This window comes from Oppia nitens, unplaced genomic scaffold (genome assembly GCF_028296485.1).
Source record: "Oppia nitens isolate AA-2021 unplaced genomic scaffold, nextdenovo-longstitch-racon4-pilon3 scaffold33_pilon_pilon_pilon, whole genome shotgun sequence".
NCBI classification, from domain to species: Eukaryota; Metazoa; Arthropoda; class Arachnida; order Sarcoptiformes; family Oppiidae; genus Oppia; species Oppia nitens.
In genome coordinates, this window is record NW_026533214.1 from 130,808 (window position 1) to 155,489 (window position 24,682).

A 24,682-nucleotide genomic window follows, 5' to 3' on the forward strand; every position below is an offset into this window, starting at 1 on the left:
ACAAAAATCATGTCTGTATTAACAGAACTATTGATTTCAATTATTTACGATAATATATGGTCAACAATAACCAGTTTACTAATTGCATTAGTAGTCTATAAATTGGTAGCATTTTATTACCGTTACTACTACTGTCTACCTCCCGGTCCATTTCCATTGCCATTGATCGGCAATTTGTTGGGTTTGTAATAATAATTAATAATTTTTTTTTAAATAATTTATTTTATATGCACTTACATATATTATTATTATATATTAAAATATATATTAATTAATTTTACTCAAAATTAATATTTTGATTTTTTTTAAAAAACAAAACTAAACTTGATGATTAAAAAATAGCATTTAGAACTAAAGATTTTTGGGAGACTAGTATGAGAAGTATTGCCAAAAAATATGGTCCAGTATTTACATTACATTTGGGTAATACTCCGTACATATTAATAACAGACGTAGACATTGGTAGAGAAGCGTTTGGTAAACAAAATTTTTTGGGAAGACCTGACAGTTATTTTGGTAATTAATTTTAGTAATTTTTTTATTATTATTAATATTATTTTTAATTATTTTTAATATTATTTTTAATTATTATTAATATTATTTTTAATTATTATTAATATTATTTTTAATTATTATTAATATTATTTTTAATTATTATTAATATTATTTTTAATTATTATTATTTTTTTATTAGGCACATTTTTTAAAAACGATATCATTTTTGCCGATTACAGTCAACATTGGGAAGTACTTAGACGTGTGGCGCACTCGGCCGTACAGTACGTGTGATAAGATAATAATTAATAATAATTATTAATAATTAATAATAATTATTAATAATTAATAATAATTATTAATAATTAATAATAATTAATAATAATTAATTATAAAAGTTATAAAAATTATTTTAAATATTATACTTTATGATTAAATTGTTTCAGAAAATATTCAACTAATGAACGATTAGTTAACGTAGCCGTCGATTGTGTGGACAAAACGGTGAAAAAAATTTTAGAAAAAGAGGGTCCAAACAAACCAATCGATCCATTCAATTATGTATATCTAATGTATCTAAATATATTGGCAACCAGTTGTTTCGGTCAAAAGTATATTTAAATCAACAACAAAAATCACGAAATATCTATATAATAAAAATTATTATTTATATTATTAATAGCTATAATAATGATGATCCGGAATTCAAACAAATCAAATACGTTTTCAAAGATTTTAGCGAATCGTTTGGACCGAGAGCTATGTTATGGGAATTTTCGGCAATTATCCGATGGATTGATAGGAAAACTGTTAAAAAATATACAAAACTAACTAAAGATTTAATTCAATTATTGGTCGATAAATATTTAGCACATTTTAATGATTACGATTCCGGCATTGAACGTGACTTTTGCGACGCTCTAATAGCCGCCAAAAACGATGCCATACGTGAGGCTAAAGATTCGGCAACGTATCTGACCGATGATAATATTGTTATGGCTGTATTTGACTTGTTTTATGCCGGTACCGATACATCGTTGACCACATTTCTATGGTCACTGATGTTATTAGCCTATTATCCGGACGTTCAGCAAAAGTTACGCAAAGAAATTGAGTCCTTAATTGGCGACCGAATTCCAACGCATGACGATAGACAACGATGTCATTATGTGATGGCATTTATGTCCGAAACGTTGAGATACAAAAATGTCGGACCAATGGGTGTCTTTCATAAGACAATGACTACCAGTAAAATTGGTAATCATTAATAGAGTACATACACACAAATATATATATATATATATACACATACAAACACATAAACACACATACAAACACATAAACACACATACAAACACATAAACACACATACAAACACACACATACAAACACATAAACACTCATACAAACACATACAAACACATAAACACACATACAAACACATAAACACACATACAAACACATAAACACTCATACAAACACATACAAACACATAAACACACATACAAACACATAAACACTCATACAAACACATACAAACACATAAACACACATACAAACACATAAACACACATACAAACACATAAACACTCATACAAACACATACAAACACATAAACACACATACAAACACATAAACACACATACAAACACATAAACACACATACAAACACATAAACACACATACAAACACATAAACACACATACAAACACACACATACAAACACATAAACACTCATACAAACACATACAAACACATAAACACACATACAAACACATAAACACACATACAAACACATAAACACACATACAAACACATACAAACACATAAACACACATACAAACACATAAACACACATACAAACACATAAACACACATACAAACACATAAACACACATACAAACACATAAACACACATACAAACACACACATACAAACACATAAACACTCATACAAACACATACAAACACATAAACACACATACAAACACATAAACACACATACAAACACATAAACACTCATACAAACACATACAAACACATAAACACACATACAAACACATAAACACACATACAAACACATAAACACACATACAAACACATAAACACACATACAAACACATAAACACACATACAAACACATAAACACACATACAAACACATAAACACACATACAAACACACACATACAAACACATAAACACACATACAAACACATAMACACTCATACAAACACATACAAACACATAAACACACATACAAACACATAAACACACATACAAACACACACATACAAACACATAAACACTCATACAAACACATACATACAAACACATACATACAAACACATACATACAAACACATAAACAAATATACAAACACACACACACACACAAATACACACAAATACACACAAATACACACATACACACATACACACATACACACATACACACATACACACATACACACACATACACACACATACACACATATACACACACATACACACACATACACACACATACACACACATACACACACATACACACACATACACACACATACACACACACACACACATACACACACATACACACACATACATACAAATACATACAGTATAGATAAATATACATTAATTAAATGATAAAATTTATTTTAAATAAATATAACCAGTATATTAACAGTATTTATTTTTAAAAAAATATATAATTTAGGCGACTATACTATACCTAAAGGTATGGCAGTGTTTGTATATCAAGGATTTATTTTATTAGACGACAAAAATTTTGAAAATCCCGACACTTTCAAACCCGAACGTTTCATCGACAGTGACGGCCATTATATGACAACCCGTTCCCCAGCATTCATACCGTTCGGTGTCGGACGTCGTTCATGTGTTGGCGAAAAGTTGGCAATCGCTGACTTTTTTCTGGTTTTGGTCCGATTTCTACAATTAACACAAAACTATGACATTGTTTTGGACAGTCATCACGGTTTTGATGGCGACTCTAATTCCGTTTTAGTAGTCAATCCACAAAAATTTACAATTATTTTAAAACCGAAATAAATATAAATAATAATCACGTATAATATCATATATAGTTTTATTATTATACAGTATATATATATATATATATAACTTATATATCAATGATTAACTTTATATTATATATATATATATATGAATTTTTTAGTTATTATAATAATAATATGAATAAGTACCATGATAAATATAATAACACATATAGACTAGTAGAAATAAAATAAATAAAATATTATAATGTATAACAAAGCAATAATTGTTTAATATAACAAGTTAATATATATATATTATACAATATTTAATTTTACATTATTAGAATATTTATTATAAATTTAAAAAATTAAATAAATAAAACCAAAAAAAAAATTTATCAAGCTAAAATTTTTAATTATATAGTATTAAATTATTAAATTATCTTTAAATTCCAAATATTCAATTCAATTATATAATCTATATGTACAGTATATTATATGTATATATATAAAATTATCTGGGTAATTGATCATCAATTGTGGCCAACACATAGACAATGGCCGTCCATACGGCTGTACATAAGTCCAGTTCCCTGGTGTTCAGCACTTGCATAGTGTCGCCGATCGAGTGATGATAGCGATAGTATTGGTCGTTAGGTGTGTCCAGACTTAGGCCGGGTATATCTTTTTCCATCAAATATCTAATATCTAGAGCACCGTCAATGTTGTCGTCGATCAGCAATTGTGTTGCATTTATTGGTTTCATGGACTGCAATATTTCATTTAGTATACACTTGGCGGTCGTATTTTGGCCCCTATAGGTCAGGCCAGTTGGCTTGAACGTACCGCTAACCGATTCCATAGCTACACTGATTTTGTTTAACTCATTTATGTGTTTCTATATATACCGTATATATATATATATATATATATAAATATTTATAAATAAATAAATATTGAATATATAGATATATACAAAATATAGATATATTCAATAGATATATTCAATAGATATATTCAATATATATTCATTAGATATATTGAATATATTCAATATATATATAGATATAATACATAACTTTTTATCATTTAATTAATTTGTTTAGTTTTAAAAAAGTAGAAAATAGTGTAACGGGATATACAGTATATACTATATATACAGTATATATATATATATATATATACCTGACTATACTGTTTAACCCCGTAGTAACCCATTTCTTCGCCCGTCCACAGCACCGACCGTACCGTACGTTTAGGTCTCAAACCGAGTTTTTTGATGACCGACAGTGCCCGCCACGCGATGAATGCCGCTCCTCCGTTATCCATGGCTCCCTGTCCTACGTCCCATGAGTCTAGTTGTCCCGTTACAAGTACTATCTATAATTTAGGTTAGTTTACATATGCTTTTATAATAACCCCCTCCCCCTCCCATTCCCCACGCAAACCTCATCCGGTTTGGTTGAACCGGTAATCTCGCTGACAGTATTCCGGGACATACCGTCCGAACCATCAATACGGGCCTCCATTGACAGACTGACCGTAATGTTGACTCCACGGGCGGCCAATCGACCAAACAGTTCGGCATCTTCTACCGTAATACTAGCCGACGGTATTTTCGGTAAACTATTAGTATTATTATCGTAGGCTTTTTAATTAAAAAACATTTCAATTATTATTTTTTATTTTTTTTAATAAAAAATTATTAATAATTATTGTCATATATTGATAGCTGTATTATAATATCATTTTTTTACTTACATAGACAGCCAGTGTGCGGTACGTCACCTGAAAACGGTGTTACCGATCGTATCTATTGATTAGTAATTTATTAATAAATATAAAATTATATATATACTGTTTAGGCGTGGTTCGCATATTACGTTCGAACTTGAGGGGTGTGGGGGGGGGTTGGCCAAAGCGAACTTTTGCGAACGAGGGGGAGGGGTGGGGTAGAGTCTTTAAGAACGTTCGCATTTAGATAATATTTTATTTTTTGTGGTGGGGGAGGGGGTAGCGGTTAGTGACATGCGAAACAATTGCTAGCATAGGGGAGGGAGGGTGTCTAGATCTCTTAAAAAGTGCAAACGTAATATGTGAACCACGCCTTATACTATAGTATATAGTACAGTACATACCAGTGCACCGATAGCACCTAATTGTTCAGCTAGACTGGCACCTAGTTTACGATATTTGACTGCATCCGGAAAACTAATCCAATCATAATTATAGACAACAAACTTTCCCATCACTTCACACGATCTAAGCTCTAGTTCATCAAACGATTTGACAACAATAACATCACCGGTAAGTACTGATCCATTGGTACCCAAACTGAAACCACTGCTTAATATTTTTAATGGTTTTTCATAAGGACTAACCAATTTTGCCCATTCCTTGCCACGTGTCTGTATGTATGTGTAGATATATGTATGTATGTGTAGATATATGTATGTATGTGTAGATATATGTATGTATGTGTAGATATATGTATGTATGTGTAGATATATGTATGTATGTGTAGATATATGTATGTATGTGTAGATATATGTATGTATGTGTGTTTGCATGTGTGTTTGTATGTGTATTTTTATGTGTGTTTGTATTTGTATTTGTATGTGTGTTTGTATGGTGTGTATGTATGTGTGTATATATGTGTGTTTGTGTGCATGTATGTGTGTATGTTTGTATGAATGTATGTACAGTATGTATGTATGTATGTAATAAAAATCAATAGACAATCAAAAACCAAAAACCAAAAAACATGTGTCAAATATTATACAAATATAATTAATTTTTGAGGACAGTTTTATATACTATATATATTGTATAAAGTATAAATATAATATACCCAAATAGGAACGGTAACATTTTCCGTATAGACTCTATCATGTTTTTCCTGTTTCAATAGATGGTCGACCATATAGTCAATTGATTTTTCCAGTGTAGGGCTACCAGTAAATCGATGGGCAAATTGGTCGACAAATTTAGCCAACTCTTTATAGGTTACGCCACTGTCCCGACCATTGACTACATAGTCAATGATTTTCTGGATATCAGCGGACAGGGATGTAATCTGTTGCCGGACTCGACCATTGAAATCGGGCAATGATTTACATATTAATGAATCAAATGGATGTATTGGATGATCAGTACTATTATTGGTGACTAAGACATTGGATTTGACTGTAATTATTAGTAAACTTATTAAAACAATTAATTTCATTATTATTTTTATTGTTAAAAAATGTTTAATATTTGTATAATAATAATAATAATATTAAGGAAAATACTAATTATTTAAAAAAATTAATTAATTAATAGTTTTATTAGATATTTATGTATTTTAATTACGATATAAATTCAAAATGAAAGTTAGATTTTATTAAATATTTTTTCTTTTACTAAATTATATGTAAATTAATATAATCTTTATTTTTTGTTTAATTAATAATATAATTATTAAATTAATTTTTAAAAATATAGTCAAATTATTAATAATAATAAAATAATTATATACATGTATTATTAATAAACAAAAAATTACTATAAATTAATTAAATATTTTTGTTTTTAAAATATAAATTAGATATAACTAAATTCTTACATATATTGTAATTAAATAAATTTATTAAACATTAATTGTTAATGAATTTGTATTGTATTTAAATAAAAAAAAAATTATTAATAAAATCTGTAGCTTTAACTAAATATTATATTATAAAATAATTAAAATATATTTAAAAATAAATAAATTAGGTAACAAAATAAATAACTTAAAATAATTTTTATTATTATATATAATAATATTTTTTAAAATTAAATAATTTACAATATACAAAAAAAATAAATTTATTTTATTTAAAAATTTTATTATTAATTTAAACACTTATAATAATTATATAATTATTTAGTTATTATTGAAACTTAAAACGCTAAAAGTAATTGAACAAAAAATATTTAAAAAAAATAACTTAAAAAAATAAAATAATAATAAAATTATAACTTAATAGTAGTATTATTTTATTGTGTATAAAAAATCAATGTAAGATTTATTACGGTTATTACTATCGGGGCAATTGGTCATCGATTGAGGCCAACCCGTAGGCAATGGCCGCCCAAACAGCCGTACATAAGTCCAGTTGTCGGGTCGACATCATCGACATCGTATCGCCCGACGAGTGATGATAGTAAAAGTATCGGTCATTACTAGTGTCCAGACTAGCGCCGGGAACACCCTTATCGACCAATAGTTCAATATCTATACCATCAATGCCACCAATTGTCAACTGACTGGCGTTTATGGGTTTCAATAGTCTAAGCAATTCGTTGACAATACACTGTGCGGTCGGGTTTCGGCCCGAATAGGTTATACCCGTCGGCGCAAATGTTCCGCTATCCGACTCCATAGCTATACTTATTTTGTTTAACTCATTGATATGTTTCTATTATTATTAATAATAATTATAATAATAATAATAATAATAATAATAATAATAATAATAATAATAATAATAATAATAATAATAATAATAATAATAATAATAATAATAATAATTTAATTATTAATATATACAGTATAATAAAGTAGATGTACAGTATATTATAAATACATAATTTATTATAAATTTTATTGAACACTGAGTGTGTATGTATACAGTATGTATGTTTATATATATATATGCATGTATGTAGGTGTGTATATGTATGTGTCTGTATGTGTATGTATGTGTATGTATGTGTATGTGTATGTGTATGTGTATGTGTATGTGTATGTGTATGTGTATGTGTATGTGTATGTGTATGTGTATGTGTATGTGTATGTGTATGTGTATGTGTATGTGTATGTGTATGTGTATGTGTATGTATGTGTATGTATATGTATGTATATGTATGTATATATGTATGTTTATATGTGTATATATATATATATATATATATATATATATATATATGTATGTGTTTGTTTGTGTGTATGTAGGTGTGTATATGTATGTTTATGTGTGTATATATACTATATATATGTATTTATATATATGTGTGTATGTATGTATGTGTGTATATGTGTTATTATTATTATTATATAAGATTTACTAACGATTTATTTGACAGTTTTTGTTTGTTTGTTGTTGATTACATACCTGTGTGTATTGTTGAACACCTATGAGTCCCATTTCCTCTCCCGTCCACAAAACCGATTGTACCGTACGTTTGGGTCGTAGACCAAGTTTTTTGATGACCGACAGTGCCCGCCACGATATGAATGCACCGCCGCCGTCATCCATGGCTCCCTGTCCTACGTCCCATGAGTCCAGATGACCCGATACTAGTACTACCTATTTATATACAGAACTATTAATAACGGGTGGCTCATCAAGAGTTATTTTCAAAATACACCATTTATTTCAAAAATTATTAATTGAAATTTATTTTAAAAATATATATCTTATTTATGAATACATGGGATTTCATATTTTATTAAATTTAATTTTTAAATTGGCGCCATTTTATGGCAATAAATTTACAAAGTTGCAAGTCAATTTTTTTCGAAACTTTTCTAACATATTCTATAGAATATTTGTGTAGTTTTTCACGAAAAAGTTATACTATATATTTTTAATAAAATTTTAATTATTGTTAAAAATACAATTAGTTTCTTAAACATTATCATTAAAACTAGAAAGAACTTAAAAATTTTTAATTAATAATAAAATTTAAAATTTTGTAAATTATAATATTTTTAAAAATTCATAACTAAACATTGGCTTAATTTTTGACAAATTTTTTTCTATTTATCAAACAAGTATCTATATCCATTTACACTGACATGATAACCAAAATTTTTTAAATAGAATATTTATACCTATTTAACTTTTAGTATAATTTTAGTTATGTTATGTACAGCCGCAATTTTGATTTTTTAAAATTTATTTTTTAAAAATAATAAACGCCAACTACCCCACACTAAATCTACATTAAAATATTTTTGCTTTTATTTAAAGTATAGAAATAGCGTTATTTTTAAAAAGATAATAGGTGTTGGGCCAGTCGTTATTATAGTACAGTATCTCTATCTCTATCTCTATCTCTATCTCTATCTCTATCTCTATCTCTATCTCTATCTCTATCTCTATCTCTATCTCTATCTCTATCTCTATCTCTATCTCTATCTCTATCTCTATCTCTATCTCTATCTCTATCTCTATCTCTATCTCTATCTCTATCTCTATCTCTATCTCTATCTCTATCTCTATCTCTATCTCTATCTCTATCTCTATCTCTATCTCTATCTCTATCTCTATCTCTATCTATCTCTAACCTCATCTGGTTTAGTTGAACCGGTAATTTCGCTGACAGTATTTCTCGATACCCGATCCGCATCCATACGGGCCTCCATTGATAGACTGACCGTAATGTTGACTCCACGGCCAGCCAGTCGACCAAACAGTTCGGCATCTTCTACGGTAATACTGACGGCCGGTATTTTCCGTACATTATTATCGTAAGCTAAACAATAAATATATATATTTTTTAAATTAATTAATCTAAAACTAGTAGTAGTAGTAGTAGTAGTAGTTGTAATAGTAGTAGTAGTTGTAGTAGTAGTAATAGTAGTAGTAGTAGTAGTATATAATAATAATAATACTATACTTACATTGAGCACCCGTATGCGGTGAGTTAATTGAAAATGGTGTAACCGATCGGATCTATTAGTAAAAAATTATTATTTAAATTAAAAAAAATAAATCTAAACTAATTTATATAATAAAGTCCAATAATTACATACCAGTGCACCGATAGCACCGTACTTTGAGGCACGACTGGCTCCATGAACTCTATAATCAATTGATTTATCATAACTATTGAAATCATAGTTATAGACAACAAACTTTCCCCTGATTTCATGCGATCGTCTATTTAGTTCAGCAAACGATTTGACAACAATAACATCACCGGTAAGTACTGATCCATTGGTACCGATACTTGAGCCCAAACTCAATATGTTTAGCGTTTGGATTCGCGGACTAACCATTTGTGCCCATTCCCGGCCACGTGTCTATGTATAACAAACATAGTGTGTTTAGTATTTGTATTATATATAAAATTTAGAGGACAGTTAGTATTAGTACCCAAACAGGAACGATAACATTTTCCGTATAAACTTTATCATGTCGTTCCCGTTTCAATCGGTCAACCATATAGTCGATAGACGACTCTAGACTACTGGTACCGACCAGTCTCGGTCCAAACCAGTCGACAAACTTTGCTAACTCGGCATACGTTTGGCCACTATCCCGACCATTGACCACATAGTCGATGATCCGTTGAATATCACTGGACAGGGATCTAATCTGTTGACGCAGTTTACCATTGAAATGGGGCAATGATTTACATATTTTTGGATTAAATAATTTTGAATTATTAATTAATTCAACAACACTAGTGTCATAATAGCTGAATATGACTGTTATAATTAGTAAACTATAAAATATTGTTTGCATTTTTTTAACAAAATAAAAAAATATCTTAATATTACTGTATATTAAAATTATTTAAAAAAAAATAAAATAATTATTACTTAACTAATATCTTAATAATAAAAATTTATTATTATTTCTTAAATAATATAAATTAAATAGTTTTGTAATTTAATTTAATTTTATTGTATTTTAATTATATAATAATATATATAAATTACTGAATAATTGAATGACATGTCTTAATTTAATTTAAAAAATAATTTATAATGCATTTTATAAAAAAAAACAAGTTATTATAGAGAAAATAAAATAATAATTGTATATTTCATAATTAGTTATTAGTTTTTTTTATAAAAAATAAAATAAAATAACATACTGTAAATTACAAAGTTAAATAAGTTATAGTTATAAATAAATAAGTATAACACAAAACAATCAAATTAAAGATTAATTATTATTTAATCAAATGTTTTATTTTTATTATAATTTATAAATAATATAATAATAATTTTATACAATTAAAAAACTTATTGATTAAAAATTTTATTGTATAATTATATTCATAATATTTTACTGTATATTATACATCTATATAATTGTTTAAATATATTATATATTGAGATATATTTAAAATCTATTTTTATTATTTTGTATATCATGTTATTATTTTTGATATCTTTAAAAATAAAATACTTTATTTAAAATTATAATAAAATTTATATTTGAAAAATGTTTTATAATTATTTTTAAAAAATTTATTTATTTATTGTGCTATACTACTATCATATGTAAATAATTATAAATAAAAAATAAAAATTTTAATCATTTATATAATAAACGGATTACTGTATAATAATAATTATTATTAATAATAATATTTAGTATTTATCTTATATATCATTTATTATTTAATTTCGGCTTCAAAATAATTGTATATTTTTTAGGATTGACATATAGATTGGAATTGTAGTTACCATCCAAACCGTGATGACTGTCCAAAACAATGTCATAGTTTTGTGTTAATTGTAGAAATCGGACTAAAACAAGAAAATAGTCAGCGATTGCCAACTTTTCGCCAACACATGAACGACGTCCGACACCGAACGGTATGAATGCTGGGGAACGGGTAGTCATATAATGGCCGTCACTGTCGATGAAACGTTCGGGTTTGAAAGTGTCGGGATTTTCAAAATTTTTGTCGTCTAATAAAATAAATCCTTGATATACAAACACAGCCATACCTTCAGGTATTGTATAGTCGCCTAAAATACATTTAATATAATTAATATACTGAGTATKTGTATGTGTATGTGTATGTGTATGTGTATGTGTATGTGTATGTGTATGTGTATGTGTATGTGTATGTGTATGTGTATGTGTATGTGTATGTGTATGTGTATGTGTATGTGTATGTGTATGTGTATGTGTATGTGTATGTGTATGTGTATGTGTATGTGTATGTGTATGTGTATGTGTATGTGTATGTGTATGTGTATGTGTATGTGTATGTGTATGTGTATGTGTATGTGTATGTGTATGTGTATGTGTATGTGTATGTGTATGTGTATGTGTATGTGTATGTGTATGTGTATGTGTATGTGTATGTGTATGTGTATGTGTATGTGTATGTATGTRTTTGTATGTGTGTTAATGATTACCTATTTTACAGGTAGTCATTGCCTTATGAAAGAAACCGGTTGGTCCAGGATTTTTGTATCTCAATATTTCGGCCATAAATGCCATCACATAATGACATCGTTGTCTATCGTCATGGGATGGCATTCGGTCGCCAATTATGGACTCAATTTCTTTGCGTAACTTTTGCTGAACGTCCGGATAGTAGGCTAATAACAACAGTGACCATAATAAAGTCAGATATGACGAGTCGGTACCGGCAATAAACAAATCAAATACAGCCATAACTAGATTATCATCGGTCAGATACGTTGCCGATTGTTTAGCCTCACGTATTGAATCGTTTTTGGCGCCAATCAGGGCATCGCAAAAGTCACGTTCAATTTGGGAATCGTAATCATTCAAATGTAACAAATAGTTATATCTAAATAATTGACGTAAATCTGTAAATATTTTATCATATTTTTGAACAGATTTCCTATCAAACCATCGGATAATTGCGGAAATTTCCCATAAGAATGATCGCAAACCAAATTCAATGCCAAAATCTTTGAAACCGTATTTGATTTGTTGGAATTCCGGGTCATCAATATTATAGCTATTAATAAATTATTATTATTATATAAATATATTGTGATTTTTAAAAAAAATTTTAATTATACTTTTGACTGAAACAACTGGTTGCCATTATATTTAGATACATTAGATATAGATAATTGAATGGATCGATTGGTTTGTTTGGACCCTCGGTTTCCAAAATTGTTTGCACTGTTTTGTCCACACAATCGACCGCTACGTTAACTAATCGTTCATTAACTGAATATTTTCTACGAATCAATTTAATAATAAATTGATAATATTTAAAAGTATTTATATACGGTAGATAATATATAATAATAATTATTATAATTTATTATTATTATTATTAATTATTATTAATTATTATTAATTTTATTATATTATACGTACTGTACGGCCGAGTGCGCCACACGCCTAAGTACTTCCCAATGTTGACTGTAATCGGCAAAAATGATATCGTTTTTAAAAAATTTGCCTGACAATAATAATATTAGTAATAATTAATAATAATAATTAATAATAATAATTAATAATAATAATTAATAATAATAATTAATAATAATAATTAATAATAATAATTAATAATAATAATTAATAATAATAATTAATAATAATAATTAATAATAATAATTAATAATAATAATTAATAATAATAATTAATAATAATAATTAATAATAATAATTAATAATAATAATTAATAATAATAATTAATAATAATAATTAATAATAATAATTAATAATAATAATTAATAATAATAATTAATTACGTAAATAACTGTCAGGTCTTCCCAAAACACTTTGTTTACCAAACGTTTGTCTACCAATGTCTACGTCTGTTATTATTATGTACGGAGTATTACCCAAATGTAATGTAAAAACTGGACCATAATTTTTGGCAATATTTCTCAAACTAATCTCCCAAAATTGTTTAGATCTAAATGCTATCAATCATCAAGTTTATTATTATTCAAAAATAAAATAATAATTTAAGTAAAATTAATTAAGATATGTATGTATATGTGAAATTTATTGGGAAATTATTAGAAAACTATTGGGATTTTATTCGGAATTTTTAGGGAATTTAGTGAGAATTTAGTGAGAATTTAGTGAGAATTTAGTGAGAATTTAGTGAGAATTTAGTGAGAATTTAGTGAGAATTTAGTGAGAATTTAGTGAGAATTTAGTGAGAATTTAGTGAGAATTTAGTGAGAATTTAGTGAGAATTTAGTGAGAATTTAGTGAGAATTTAGTGAGAATTTAGTGAGAAAAATGCAATAAAAATTTTCACCCCCACTCCCATATCCCCTAAGCTTTTTCTAAAATTTTGTCATTTTACACTCCCTATACCCCCACCCTGAAAACTATTAGCAACCCTGGTATAAACTAGTCTCCCAAAATTGTTTAGATCTAAATGCTATTTTCAATATTAGTTTAGTTTTGTAAAAAAAATAATAAATAAAATATTAATTTAAGTAAAACTAATTAAGATGTATAACATGTATAATGTTTGTGCATGTAATATAAATTATTATAAAAAAAATAAGTACAGTATTTATTATACAAACCTAACAAATTGCCGACAATCGGTAATGGAAATGGACCGGGAGGTAGACTGTAGTAGCGATAATAAAATTTTGCCAATTTATAGACTACTAATACAATTAGTAAACTGGTTATTGTTGTCCATATATTATCCGATATGATTGACATCAATAATTGTGTTAATACGGACATTATTTTTTAGTATTTGATTACAAAAATATTTCGTATTTTTTTATGTAAATAAAAATAAAATAGTATTTAAGCTTAGAATAAATTAAATTTATATTTTTAATTTTTATAAAAAAATAAGATAATAATTTATTTTTAACAATACTATACTACTAATAATTTTATATTAGTTAGTATCAGTAACTTATATATTATGTTAGATTTTTTTTTAAAAAATATAAAATGTAATGTAAACTTAAAATCATACAGTATATGTCAATCAATATACGTCAACACAATTTTTGAATTGTATTTAATTTGAATAAAAAACAATCTGGGCAATTTCATAGATTTTTAATTAAATTGTTAAGAATTTTTGATTTTTTTATTTAAAAAAAAAAATAATGTATTAATTTCAAATTTCAGAAATATTAAAGCTATTAGTTTTTTTTTGTATAATAAAAATTACAGTTTTATATTAACTTCAATTAATGTCGAGAAAATAAAATTAAATAATAATAATTTTTTATAGATATATAATAAAATAATACTTTTTTAATAAAAAAATAAAATATATTATAAATAAATAAGTATAACTGAATCGTAATTAGGTTAAATAATTATTATTTAACCAAATGTTTTTATTTTTATTGTAATTATAAATAATTTTAATAATAATTTTATACAATTAAAAATTATTGATTCAAAATTTAATTGTATAATTATAGTTATAAAATAAAATTTTTAATAATTAATACAATTTATTTTTATAAAAATATTTATTAGAAAATTATAAATATTGAACTCCATAGGCCATGATTTAGTTTATTTGTTTAAATATAATATTTATTTGTAAAAATCATATGAAACTAATTATAGATAAAAAATAAAAATTTTAATCAGTTATATTAATTACATTATTAAATATATTAATGTATAATAATTATTATTATTAATGATAATATTTAGCATTTATCTTATTTATCAATTATTATTAAATTTTAGGCTTTAAAATAATTGTATATTTTTGTGGATTGACTAATAGAGTAGAATTGTAGTCGCCATCCAAACCGTGATGACTGTCCAAAACAATGTCATAGTTTTGTGTTAATTGTAGAAATCGGACAAAAACCAGAAAAAACTCAGCGATTGCCAACTTTTCACCAACACATGAACGACGTCCGACACTGAACGGTATGAATGCTGGGGAACGGGTAGTCATATAATGGCCGTCACTGTCGATGAAACGTTCGGGTTTGAAAGTGTCTGGATTTTCAAAATTTTTGTCGTCTAATAAAATAAATCCTTGATATACAAACACTGCCATACCTTCAGGTATTGTATAATCGCCTAAATTATATTTATAAGTAATGGTAATAAACAATATATGTTTTTTTCGAAATATATGTATATGTATATGTAATGTATATGTATATGTATATGTATATGTATATGTATATGTATATGTATATGTATATGTATATGTATATGTATATGTATATGTATATGTATATGTATATGTATATGTATATGTATATGTATATGTATATGTATATGTATATGTATATGTATATGTATATGTATATGTATATGTATATGTATATGTATATGTATATGTATATGTATATGTATATGTATATGTATATGTATATGTATATGTATATGTATATGTATATGTATATGTATATGTATATGTATATGTATATGTATATGTATATGTATATGTATATGTATATGTATATGTATATGTATATGTATATGTATATGTATATGTATATGTATATGTATATGTATATGTATATGTATATGTATATGTATATGTATATGTATATGTATATGTATATGTATATGTATATGTATATGTATATGTATATGTATATGTATATGTATATGTATATATATATGTATATGTATATGTATATGTATATGTATATGTATATGTATATGTATATGTATATGTATATGTATATGTATATGTATATGTATATGTATATGTATATGTATATGTATATGTATATGTATATGTATATGTATATGTATATGTATATGTATATGTATATATGTATATGTATATGTATATGTATATGTATATGTATATGTATATGTATATGTATATGTATATGTATATGTATATGTATATGTATATGTATATGTATATGTATATGTATATGTATATGTATATGTATATGTATATGTATATGTATATGTATATGTATATGTATATGTATATGTATATGTATATGTATATGTATATGTATATGTATATGTATATGTATATGTATATGTATATGTATATGTATATGTGTGTTAATGCTTACCTATTTTACCGGTAGTCATTGCCTTATGAAAAAAACCAGTTGGTCCGGGATTTTTGTATCTCAATGTTTCGGCCATAAATGCCATCACATAATGACATCGTTGTCTATCGTCATGCGTTGGGATTCGGTCGCCAATTATGGACTCAATTTCTTTGCGTAACTTTTGCTGAACGTCCGGATAATAGGCTAATAGGAGTAGTGACCATAAAAATACAATATACGATGAATCGGTACCGGCAATAAACAAATCAAATACAGCCATAACTAGATTATCATCGGTCAGATAGGCGGCCGTATGTTTAGCTTCACGTATGGCATCGTTTTTGGCCGCAATTAGTGCATCGCAAAAGTCACGTTCAATACCCGAATCGTAATCATTCAAATGTATCAGATATTTATCTTTCATCAGTTGCTGTAAATCTTTAATTATTTTTTTATATCTTTGAATAAATTTCCTATCAAACCATCGTATGATTTGAGAAGATTCCCATAAGAAAGATCGCGAACCAATTTCAAGACTAAAATCTTTGAAACCGTATTTGATTTGTTTGAATTCCTGGTCATCAATATTATAACTATTAAAATGTTAATAATTATAATCTTATTATTATAATTATATATTTAATTCATATATTTAATTTAATTTTAACTATACTATTGACTGAAACAACTGGTTGCCATTATATTTAGATACGTTAGATATAGATAATTGAATGGATCGATTGGTTTGTTTGGACCCTCTCTTTCTAACATTGTTTGAACCATTTTGTCCACACAATCGACCGCTACGTTAACTAATCGTTCATTAACTGAATATTTTCTGAATAATAAATTTTATTATTTAACAGTATTTTTATAAAGTATTTTTATTATTTGATACGTACTGTACGGCCGATAGCGCCACACGTCTAAGTACTTCCCAATGTTGACTGTAATCGGCAAAAATGATATCGTTTTTAAAAAATGTACCTATAATAATATTAGTAATAATAATTAATAATAATTATTAATAATAATATTAGTAATAATAATTAATAATAATTATTAATAATATAATTATTAATAATATAATTAATAATAATATAATTAATAATATAATTAATAATAATATAATTAATAATAATATAATTAATAATAATTAATAATAATATAATTAATAATAATTAATAATAATATAATTAATAATAATTAATAATAATTAATAATAATTAATAACCTAAAAAACTGTCAGGTCTTCCCAAAAAATTTTGTTTACCAAACGTTTGTCTACCAATGTCTACGTCTGTTATTATTATGTACGGAGTATTACCCAAATGTAATGTAAAAACTGGACCATTATTTTTGGCAATATTTCTCAAACTAGTCTCCCAAAATTGTTTAAATCTAAATGCTATCAATCATCAAGTTTATATATATATATATATATATATTATATTATATTATATGTATAACATGTATAACATAATGTTTGTGCATATAATATAATTTATTATAAAATAGTAATTATTATACGAACATAACAAATTGCCGATAATAGGTAATGGAAATGGACCGGGAGGTAGACAGTAGTAGTAGCGGTAATAAAATTTTGCCAATTTATAGATTACTAATGCCATTAGTAAACTGGTTATTGTTGTCCATATATTATCGTATATGATTGACATCAATAATTGTGTCAATACAGACATTATTTTTGTTTGTGTGATTACAATAAATATTTCGTATTTTTTTTAAATAAAATAGTATTTAAGTTTAGAATAATTAAGATTTTATTTTTAATTTAAAAAAAAATAAGAAAATAATTTATTTTAACAATACTATAACTAATAATTTTATGTTAGTTAGTATCAGTAACTTTTAAATTATGTTAGATTTTTTTTTTAAAATAAAAAATGTAATGTCAATTATACAGTATATGTCAAAACAATACGTCAATACAATTTTTGAAAAAAACAACAATCTGGGCAGTTTCAGTGATTTTTAATTAAATTGTTAAGAATTTTTTATTTTTTTATTTAAAAATTAAAAAAAAATTAATGTATTAATTTCAAAAATTTCAGAAATATTCATTTGCTATTAATTTTTTTTGCATATAATTAAAAATTACAGTTTTATGCTAACTATTGATTCATTACAGAACATGTTATGTTTATATATATATAATATGTTTAATATGTTTAACAGCATATGGGTTATTGGCAATGGGTTAGATAAGATTGCATCCCATGTGTTATATTCCTTAAGTTCCTTAATATTCCCTGGGAATTCCCTGTAAAAATATTTCCTTGTGGTAACTTTAATTCACATTACATAATGGTTTTTTTTAATAGAAAAAAACACGTTTGTATAGTAAATGTCTGCAAAAATGAATTTTTAATGTTTAGATTACTAAATGATTAATATTAATTTAATTGAATTATTACTAACTTATTGTTGTCCCAAATTGAAACACATACGTCATTGAGATTGACGATAAAAATTTTTTTAATGTATAACAAATTATATAATTCCCTTTCTAACGATTAAGGGATAGAATAATAATATATTTTCCATATTTTCCGGGAAAATTGGATGGATTTTATTTGGGAACTTCCCTCCCTGGGAATCTCAATCTAACACTAGTTATTGTAAAATGTTATAAATTTTTTTTATATAAATAAAATGGAGTAGTGAATAAAATAAAAATTCTTTGATTATTTTTTTTAAAAAAAAATAATTTTTTAATTAACTAATATTATTCAAATTAACCCATGACATATTTTAAACTAAATAACTGTTTTTAAAAAAAATATTATTTTTCTCAAAACTTTAAAGTTATTTAAAAAATAATATTCAAATTACTTTCAATTAAATTGATTAAATAATTATTATTTAATCAAAAGTTTTTATTTTTATTGTAATTATAAATAATATTAATAATAATTTTATACAATTAAAACATATTGATTAATTATTTAAAAATAAATAACATTTTTTTTAAATTTTATTTATAATTTATATAATTTATTTTTATAATTACAAATTAAAAAAAATTACTGTATTTAAAATTATAATAAAATTTGTATCAAAATGTTTAATTTATAGTTATGTTTCAATATAATATAGATGATTGTACTCACAGTTGTTGTTATTTATTTAAAAATAATTTTATAATTAAAACAATTTATTTATTTTTTAATAATATAAGATATACAGTATAGTAAACATAACAAAATTTTTTATTAGAAAATTATAAATATTAATTAAATTTTATTTAAATCCTAAGCCCATAAAAGAGTTTTTAAAAAAATTAAAAATTATATGTAAGTAATTATAGATTTAATTAAAAGTAATTTTAGATTAAATAAATTTTAATCAGTTATATAATATAAAAATTATACGAATATAGTTATGTATAATAATTATTAGTACTGTATTAATAATAATATTTCTCATTTATATTAAATGTCAATTATTATTATTTAATTTCGGCTTTAAAATAATTGTATATTTTTTTGGATTGATTATTAAAACAGAATTGGTGTCGCCATCAAAACCCTGATGACTGTCCAAAACAATGTCATAGTTTTGTGTTAATTGTAGAAATCGGACCAAAACCAGAAAAAAGTCAGCGATTGCCAACTTTTCGCCAACACATGAACGACGTCCGACACCGAACGGTATGAATGCTGGGGAACGGGTTGTCATATAATGGCCGTCACTGTCGATGAAACGTTCGGGTTTGAAAGTGTCGGGATTTTCAAAATTTTTGTCGTCTAATAAAATAAATCCTTGATATACAAACACAGCCATACCTTCAGGTATTGTATAATCGCCTAAATTATATTTATAAGTAATGTTAATATACTATATGTTTTTTCGAAATATATGTGTATGTGTGTGTATATAAGTGTATATAAGTGTATTTGTATGTGTATGTGTATGTGTATGTGTATGTGTATGTGTATGTGTATGTGTATGTGTATGTGTATGTGTATGTGTATGTGTATGTGTATGTGTATGTGTATGTGTATGTGTATGTGTATGTGTATGTGTATGTGTATGTGTATGTGTATGTGTATGTGTATGTGTATGTGTATGTGTATGTGTATGTGTATGTGTATGTGTATGTGTATGTGTATGTGTATGTGTATGTGTATGTGTATGTGTATGTGTATGTGTATGTGTATGTGTATGTGTATGTGTATGTGTATGTGTATGTGTATGTGTATGTGTGTGTATGTGTATGTGTATGTGTATGTGTATGTGTATGTGTATGTGAATGTGTGTGTGTATGTGTATGTGTATGTGTATGTGTATGTGTGTGTATGTGTATGTGTATGTGTATGTGTATGTGTATGTGTATGTGTATGTGTATGTGTATGTGTATGTGTATGTGTATGTGTATGTGTATGTGTATGTGTATGTGTATGTGTATGTGTATGTGTATGTGTATGTGTATGTGTATGTGTATGTGTATGTGTATGTGTATGTGTATGTGTATGTGTATGTGTATGTGTATGTGTATGTGTATGTGTATGTGTATGTGTATGTGTATGTGTATGTGTATGTGTATGTGTATGTGTATGTGTATGTGTATGTGTATGTGTATGTGTATGTGTATGTGTATGTGTATGTGTATGTGTATGTGTATGTGTATGTGTATGTGTATGTGTATGTGTATGTGTATGTGTATGTGTAAATGATTACCTATTTTACTGGTAGTCATTGCCTTATGAAAGACACCCATTGGTCCGACAGTTTTGTATCTCAATGTTTCGGCCATAAATGCCATCACATAATGACATCGTTGTCTATCGTCATGCGCTGGGATTCGGTCGCCAATTAAGGACTCAATTTCTTTGCGTAACTTTTGCTGTACTTCCGGATAATAGGCTAATAACAACAGCGACCATAGAAATGTGGTCATCGATGAATCGGTACCGGCATAAAACAAATCAAATACAGCCATAACAATATTATCATCGGTCAGATAGGCTGCCGATTGTTTAGTCTCACGGATGGCATCGTATTTGGCAGTTATTAGGGCGTCGCAAAAATCACGTTCAATGCCGGAATCGTAATCATTAAAATGTGCTAAATATTTATCAGTCAATAATTGTATTAAATCTTTAGTTAGTTTTGTATATTTTTTAACAGTTTTCCTATCAATCCATCGGATAATTGCGGAAAATTCCCATAAGAAGGCGCGCGGACCAAACGATACGCTAAAATCTTTGAAAGCGTATTTGATTTGTTGGAATTCCGGATCATCATTATTATAGCTAATAAAAAAAGTTAATAATAATAATAATAATAATAATAATAATAATAATATTATTATATATAAATATATATTTTTATTAAATTTTTAACTATACTTTTGACCGAAACAACTGGTTGCCAATATATTTAGATACATTAGATAAACATAATTGAATGGATCGATTGGTTTGTTTGGTCCCTCGCTATCCAATATTGTTTGCACTGTTTTGTCCACACAATCGACTAATCGTTCATTAGTTGAATATTTTCTACGAATCAAATTTAATCATTTAATTATTTAAAATTATTTTTTATAAATTATTACTATTATTAGTATTATAGGATACGTACTGTACCGCCGAGTGGGCCACACGTCTAAGTGCTTCCCAATGTTGACTGTAATCGGCAAAAATGATATCGTTTTTAAAAAATGTACCTGATAATAATAATAAAATTAATATTTATAATAATAATTATAATAATAATTAATAACCAAAATAACTGTAAGGTCTTCCCAAAAAATTTTGTTTACTAAACGTTTGTCTACCAATGTCTATGTCTGTTATTAATATGTACGGAGTATTACCCAAATATAATGTAAATACTGGACCATATTTTTTGGCAATATTTCTCATACTTGTCTCCCAAAAATTTTTATTTTTAAATTCTATTTTTCATCATCAAGTTTAGTTTTGTTTAAAAAAAATAATTAAATTAAATTAATAATATAAGTAAAATTAATTAAGTAAGTAAATTTATATATATGTATGTATATTTTTTAAAATAGTTATTATTATTACAAACCCAACAAATTGCCGACCATTGGTAATGGAAATGGACCGGGAGGTAGACTGTAGTAGCCATAATAAAATACTACCAATTTATAGACTACTAATCCAATTAGTAAACTGGTTATTGTTGACCATATATTATCGGATATGATTGACATCAATATTGCTGTTAATACAGACATTATTTTTGTCTTATTATAAAATAAAATATTTTATTTTTATTTTATAAATATAAAATAATATTTAACTTTAAAATAATTTTCTATTAATTTAATAAATAGTTTTTTTTTAAAAATTTATAGTATAATATTTGTAACTACAATAACATACTAATAGTTTCTGTTAGTTAGTGTCAGTTATTTATATTAGTATTTTATTTTAATATAGATTTTTCAAAAACGGAATTCTATATGTCATTAAGTAATTACGTCAATTATTTCAGAATTTTTATATTTTATCTGCAAAATGATTGGGCAGTTTCAAAGTATCATTAACTTGTTTAAAATTTACGTATTCTTTAAATATAAAAAATAAATGTATTACGTATATTTATTTTTTTTTAAAAAAATATTAATATCAATTTTAAAGTTCAAAAATATTTAAGCTATTAATTTTTATTAGAATGCTTACTAGCATTCACAACTGGTTTATTAATAAATTCTAAAATTTTTGTCAACTAAATGATTGTACAGTTTTAGTGAATTAATTAAATTGTTTAGAATTTATGTATTTTATAAATTTTGATTTAATATGAATATTAATTATTATTATTTTTTTATATTAATTTAAAAATTTCAGAAATAATAATGCTATTAATTTTTAGTATTTAAAACAACATAATAAAAATGACAATTTGTGCTAATTATTTTTATTATCTTTTTAAAAAAAAATTATATTTTTAATATTAATTGTTTTTTTAAAGTAATTGTTATGAAACATATTAATCAAACTATTTAATAAATAATAGAGTATAGTTATTTTTTAAAATTATATTTTATCTATAATGTCATTGTTTATTTTAAAAAAAAAAATAATTTTAAGCTAAAATATTTTCAAACCAAAAAAACTTTAATAAAGTTATCAATTGAGTGGAGATTCAAAAATAAGTTACAAAAAAAAAATTATTAAACAACAAATTATTAATATCATAGATCAAAAAAAAATTGCGGTTAAAATTATTTTAATTAAATTCATTATAAATAATATTTTACATTGATTTAGTATAAAATATGTCAGGTATTTTTTTTATAAAAACTATTAAAAATATACAATATCAAAATGGAATTTTTATTTTATTCATTACTATATTATATATATAAAAAAATTTTTTGTTAAATTAATTGATGACATTTTGCTAATATAATAGTCATCATAAAGTTGTATATATACAGTAATATATATATATATAT

At 25.2% G+C, this 24,682-nt stretch overlaps 5 protein-coding genes across 5 annotated transcripts; 1 reads left to right on the plus strand and 4 right to left on the minus strand.

Annotated features, from left to right (window-relative positions):
- The first annotated feature begins 1,256 nt into the window (after positions 1-1,256).
- LOC128956819 (steroid 17-alpha-hydroxylase/17,20 lyase-like) lies at positions 1,257-3,752 on the plus strand. The gene is made up of 3 exons (XM_054302531.1): positions 1,257-1,752; positions 3,214-3,492; positions 3,748-3,752. Exons 1-3 carry the CDS (start codon positions 1,257-1,259, stop codon positions 3,750-3,752), a joined length of 780 nt encoding a protein of 259 aa, XP_054158506.1.
- A 276-nt stretch (positions 3,753-4,028) lies between these two features.
- On the minus strand, positions 4,029-6,704 carry LOC128956820 (carboxypeptidase Q-like; the record flags this gene model as incomplete). The annotated part of the gene is made up of 6 exons (XM_054302532.1): positions 4,029-4,412; positions 4,700-4,894; positions 4,963-5,162; positions 5,276-5,327; positions 5,653-5,922; positions 6,366-6,704. Coding segments are annotated over 6 exons (1,440 nt in total), but the record flags the coding sequence as incomplete, so codon positions are not given.
- An 877-nt stretch (positions 6,705-7,581) lies between these two features.
- LOC128956821 (uncharacterized) lies at positions 7,582-14,944 on the minus strand. Its single transcript, XM_054302534.1, has 12 exons — positions 14,776-14,944; positions 13,978-14,151; positions 13,600-13,684; positions 13,293-13,457; positions 12,654-13,228; positions 11,970-12,257; positions 10,645-10,907; positions 10,302-10,571; positions 10,170-10,221; positions 9,834-10,021; positions 8,656-8,850; positions 7,582-7,959 (listed from the first exon to the last, which is right to left on the minus strand). Exons 1-12 carry the CDS (start codon positions 14,942-14,944, stop codon positions 7,582-7,584), a joined length of 2,802 nt encoding a protein of 933 aa, XP_054158509.1.
- A 1,003-nt stretch (positions 14,945-15,947) lies between these two features.
- On the minus strand, positions 15,948-18,926 carry LOC128956822 (cytochrome P450 2C31-like; the record flags this gene model as incomplete). Its single annotated transcript, XM_054302535.1, has 6 exons — positions 18,755-18,926; positions 18,455-18,628; positions 18,123-18,207; positions 17,894-18,058; positions 17,239-17,813; positions 15,948-16,270 (listed from the first exon to the last, which is right to left on the minus strand). Coding segments are annotated over exons 1-6 (1,494 nt in total), but the record flags the coding sequence as incomplete, so codon positions are not given.
- A 1,565-nt stretch (positions 18,927-20,491) lies between these two features.
- Positions 20,492-23,117, minus strand: LOC128956823 (steroid 17-alpha-hydroxylase/17,20 lyase-like). Its single transcript, XM_054302536.1, has 6 exons — positions 22,976-23,117; positions 22,834-22,918; positions 22,599-22,751; positions 21,928-22,502; positions 20,711-21,053; positions 20,492-20,498 (listed from the first exon to the last, which is right to left on the minus strand). The coding sequence occupies exons 1-6, from the start codon at positions 23,115-23,117 to the stop codon at positions 20,492-20,494; spliced, it is 1,305 nt and encodes a 434-aa protein (XP_054158511.1).
- Between the last annotated feature and the right edge of the window lie 1,565 nt (positions 23,118-24,682).